Source organism: Dipodomys ordii, unplaced genomic scaffold, assembly GCF_000151885.1.
Source record: "Dipodomys ordii isolate 6190 unplaced genomic scaffold, Dord_2.0 Scaffold2, whole genome shotgun sequence".
NCBI classification, from domain to species: domain Eukaryota; kingdom Metazoa; phylum Chordata; class Mammalia; order Rodentia; family Heteromyidae; genus Dipodomys; species Dipodomys ordii.
In genome coordinates, this window is record NW_012267218.1 from 1270661 (window position 1) to 1275700 (window position 5040).

The 5040-nt window shown below is 56.6% G+C and overlaps 1 protein-coding gene across 1 annotated transcript in view; it reads right to left on the minus strand.

Annotated features, from left to right (window-relative positions):
* The window catches only part of Aspg (asparaginase), a 20779-nt gene extending 15804 nt beyond the window's left edge, over positions 1 to 4975 (minus strand). The window contains exon 1 of the mRNA XM_013016731.1: positions 4779 to 4975. Coding sequence (XP_012872185.1) covers positions 4779 to 4860 — 82 coding nt within the window. The 5' untranslated portion in view covers positions 4861 to 4975. The remainder of the gene's footprint in view (positions 1 to 4778) is intronic.
* Between the last annotated feature and the right edge of the window lie 65 nt (positions 4976 to 5040).

The window sequence follows — 5040 nt, forward strand, 5'->3', positions numbered from 1 at the left end:
TTTCCTGCCCGGGCTGGCTTTGAACCGCGATCCTCAGATCTCAGCCTCCTGAGTAGCTAGGATTACAGGCGTGAGCCACCAGCGCCCGGCTATGTGAAGTCTTTTAAATGCCACCTGTGACGATGATAAAACAAACTGTCACTCATGTGATCCTAACGCAGTACCCGAGGTCTGTGGCTGCAGGTATGTGCACTGTGAGCCTGCACTTGGTCTACACATGGTGTCTGCAGGGTCCAGTTGTGCAGACTTGGTGCGGGTACTGCTCCCTCCCTCAACCACAATGCCCTGTCTCCACCTTCATCACTTAAACTGTCAGCGTAGCCGGGAGCCAGTGGCTCACGCCTGTCATCCCAGCTACTCAGGAGGCTGAGATCTGAGGATCACGGTTCAAAGCCAGCCCAGGCAAGGAAAGCCCATGAGATTCTAATCTCCAATTAACCACCAGAAAACCAAAAGTAGCACTGTGGCTCAAGTGGTAGAGCACTAGTCTTGAGCTGAAGAGCTGAGGGACAGCGCCCAGGCCCAGAGTTCAAGACCCACGACTAACAAAAAAAAAGTGAGTGTACCAAGGTGCTGGTGGCTCACACCTGTAACCCTAGCTACTCTGGAGGCTGAGATCTTCAGGTGATGGTTCAAAGGCAGCCTAGGCAGGAGAGCCCAGGAGAATCTGATCTCTGATTAATGATAAAAAAAAACACAATAGCAATAGAGCTGTGGCCCAGGTGGTAGAGCATTAGCCTTGAGCACAAAAGCTCAAGGACAGCAACACACACACACACACACCCTACAAAATGGTCGGTGAAACTTTAGTGTTTTGCCTGTTACTTGTATCAGATGGAAGAAGACATTTTGAGCATTTCTGTTGTTCAACACGTGGCCTACATTTATTTGTCTGGACTCAATGAGTATTATATACTATATCAGGAGCTCTGGGGTCACAGGCACTGTCCCCCTAGTTGGAAAAGATCTAAAGTTGTTTGTCAGTCATGGGGCTTGAACTCTGGGCCTAGGCGCTGTCCCTCAGTTCTTCAGCTCAAGACTAGTGAGATACCATTAGAGCCACAGCGCCACTTCCAGCTTTCTAGTAGTTTATTGGAGATAAGAGTCTCACAGTTTCTTGCCCGGGCTGGCTTTGAAATGCAATCCTCAGTTTTCAACCTCCTGAGTAGCTAGGATTACAGGCGTGAGCCACCAGCACCTGGCAGATCTAAAGTTTTGATTTGTGTCAATGATGTGAACCTGTTATCTTACCCAACCAAGGATTCAAACTTTCACTGTGAGCATGAAAACTAAATCGATGTATGTGTGTGATGCCTGATGCTAACTGCTGCTTGTTCCTTGGTGTGTTGGGTATGCTAGTGTCCTCTAGGTCTGACTTGGTGTGTTGGGTGTGCTAGTGTCCTCTAGGTCTGACTTGGTGTGTTGGGTGTGCTAGTGTCCTCTAGGTCCTTGGTGTGTTGGGTGTGCTAGTGTCCTCTAGGTCTGACTTGGTGTGTTGGGTGTGCTAGTGTCCTCTAGGTCTGACTTGGTGTGTTGGGTGTGCTAGTGTCCTCTAGGTCTGACTTGGTGTGTTGGGTGTGCTAGTGTCCTCTACGTACAGACTTGGTGTGTTGGATGTGCTAGTGTTCTCTGGGTACAGACTTGGTGTGTTGGGTGTGCTAGTGTTCTCTAGGTACACAGACTTGGTGTGTTGGGTGTGCTAGTGTCCTCTACGTACAGACTTGGTGTGTTGGGTGTGCTAGTGTCCTCTAGGTACACAGACTTGGTGTGTTGGGTGTGCTAGTGTCCTCTAGGTATACAGACTTGGTGTGTTGGGTGTGCTAGTGTTCTCTGGATCCACATTCTGACTTTCTGGAATGCAAAACCTTTACGAAGCTGGTGTCCGAAACCTAAAATTGCAAGTGATGCTGATTTGTGTGTATTTCTTCCTAACTGACTAGGACATCTTAATGCTGCCGATGTGATGCTATCTGGCCCCAACGGGAACACTCACGGTCAGTCCCACAGGGAATGACTCAAGCAGAGTTAGCTTTTCAAAGCTGAGGGTTTTATGCACATCCTGCTTAGGAGCTACTACTTTTTAAAATCTTGTTGTTGCTTCTTTTTTTGGGGGGGTTTTCCGGTCGTGGGGTCTGAACTCTGGGCCTGGGCGCTGTCCCTCAGCTCTTCATAGCGCTCTACCACTTGAGCCACAGCACCACTTCCGGCTTTTTTCTTTTGGCTTATGTGGTGCTGAGGAATCGAACCCAGGACCTCATGCATGCAAGGCAAGCCCTCTACCACCGAGCCACCTTCCCAGCCCCATTGTTGCTGCTTCTTAGCCAGTTTGGTCTTTTGGAAACACACTCCCCCCTGACTTGCCCGTGGCCCCGCCCAGCAAGTGATCAGACCAGCTGGGCCATGGGACAGTGAGGAGAGCCCCGCACAGGGCTCCTCCCCGCAACCAGGGGCCCTGTGGAAACCAGGGGCCCAGAGAGGTGTGCAGACAAGAGGGGACGCCGTCACATTCCACATGGAGCGGCCTGTGCCCACCGTGCGGCAGGGACCGACGCCTGCGCCAAGGAGAAATGGTTCCTAGGCACATTCCCTGCTGCCAGTCTTGTCCACCTTCCCGGGGAGAGTCCCGGATCTCCCTCCAACTTTGTTTCTTCTCCTCTCCAGGCTATAAAACTACAAATGATATAGCATAAGGCGATCGCTATGAAACTCGGAGGTGAAGCTGATGAGTCAGGCAATGCTCCAGGACTGGACAGCCCACCACAGCCCCGCCGGGCTCCACCACCGGCACCTCCGCAGGGAAATTAAAGAAAATCCAGTAAGGATTACAAAGAGCATCTGCAAGCCAGCGCCAGTGGCTCAGGCCTGTAACCCCAGCTATGAGGATCAAGAAAGTCTTAGCTCCAACAAACTAAAAAAAAAAGGCCAGCAGTGATGCTGTGGCTCAAGCTGTAGAACACTAACCTTGAGCCAAAGAGGGCACCCAGAGCACTCGGGCCCTAAGTTCAAGCCCCAGGAGTGGCAAAAAACACAAAACTACCCAGCATCTGCCTGGTTGGCCGGCACCAGAGCCCGCTGGGCGGCAGCAGGCTGCACCGCTCGCTGCCCTCTTTAGGACCGAAGCCACCAAGCTGCCTGGGACGCCGGCCCAGGAGTACCAGCCCCTACCAGGATGTTCCTGCCGGGGGATGGGCCTTGCTGGACAAAGTTTCTAGCTTTTTCTGGATCTCTAACCTGGTCTCTATCTCTATCCAAGGTCTCACACCCCAGGATACATATGGCACACAACCCTTGAAGCAGTTATAAGAGACCACCAACTCATTAATATCCTTTGAAAATGTAAGGCACTGGGGGGGGGGGGAAGGAGCAGGCAGGGCCCAGGGTTGCCAGGCAACAGGTGGAGCAGACTTCCCACAGTTACCAGGGTCACTCACAAAGCCAGCCCCAAGCTCGTCCACAGCTCTGTTCCCAACTTTCAAAGAAACACTTGCACACGGCCCCAATAAAATTCCCAGGGCTGGACTGACACCGTTCCACAGCTCGGAGGCTCAGCCGGCAGAGCAGAGCCCTGGGGGTACAGTGACCCCCAACGACCTTTGCCTCAAGATGCCTAGGACCTCAGTTTAGGATTGTCCCGTCTCTAGGAGAAACACACACATGGGCTCCATGGGTCTTGGTCAGCCTGGGCACCAGCCACACAAGCCCCGTGGGCCAGACAACCTTCTCGCCACAGCAGCAGGAGAGAAGTTGGCTCCCCCTCCCCCCCCTCCCTGCCTGTGTCCTCCTCACTCTTGCCCTCGGCTGCATGCTTTCGCTTTCACTTCTCTGGGCTGGGCTGAGCTGGGGTGTGGCATCTTGCCTGAATCCCCGGGCCAGGGAAGGCCAGGCCACGGGGGGGGGGGGGGGGCTCTCCGCTCTGAATTTCCAGGGACAGCTGGGGTACATGACCCAGCACTCAGCCCTGGTTTGGTTTTGTTTAAGGGTGTTGTGGAGGAGTGTTCCTGGGGTGGAGGCCAGCAGTCTCCTCCTGGACCCAGGGAGGAGGAAAGGAGGCAGATGGGGAAGTGGCTGACAGACTGGCAGGGGTATCTGGCAATTTGGCAAGCTCTCCCATCCCAAGGGAAAGGAGGTCAGAGGGCAGCTGCCTCAGGCCCAGGTAGAACCTGCTGTCTGGGGTATGCGAGCTGCTGGGACACAGGGGACAGGGCTGGGGTGTCCTCAAAGCTGGCGTGGTGAAGGGGAGAGGGCTGTGGGGGGCTGCAGGCCCTGGAGGAGGCTTGTGGCTGGCAGAGGGGGGCGGAGCTTGCCCCTGAGCTGGTCCTGCGCCCGGAGGGCACCATGTGGTCCTTCCAGGGTCCCGGGGCACCACGCTGGTCCCGCCTGTCCCCCCCTCTCCCCCTGGGACTCCATGGGGCTCCGTGGGCAGGGGTCTCAAACAGAGACAAAGCCCAGGGCCAGTGGCTCAGGCCTGCACCCAAGCTACTCAGGAGGCTGGGATCTGAGTATAGTGGTTCGAAGCCAGCCCTGGCAGGAAAAGTCCATGAGACTCTTCTCTCCCTTTACCCACCAGAAAGCTGGGAGTGGCGCTGCGGCTCAGGTGGTGGAGTGCCCAAAACCAAAAGCAACGCTGATGGGGCGGGGTGGGGGGCGCCCCGGCGAGGTGTGGGCCCGAGCTGCCCGCAGGGCGGCCGGACCCGGCCGGACGGGAGGGGCCCCGGCGAGGTGTGGGCCCGAGCTGCCCGCAGGGCGGCCGGACCCGGGGCGCAGGGGCGGCCACTCACCTCCGCCCTCCATCAGCATGCCGATGGTGCCGCCGGTGTAGACGGCCAGCAGATGCCGCTTGGAATCGGCCGCACGCGCCATGCCGGCACCGGGGTCCGGGGTCCGGGGGTCCGGGGACACGAGCTCTGCGCGGAGCCGCCGCTGGGCTCGTTTTGTAGAGTCCGGTGCCCGGCGCACGGGCGGGGCGGGGTAAACAGGACGGGTGTGCCCCGGCCGGCCGGTGACGCGGGACTTGGGGGAGCGTTGGGACTCCACACCGGC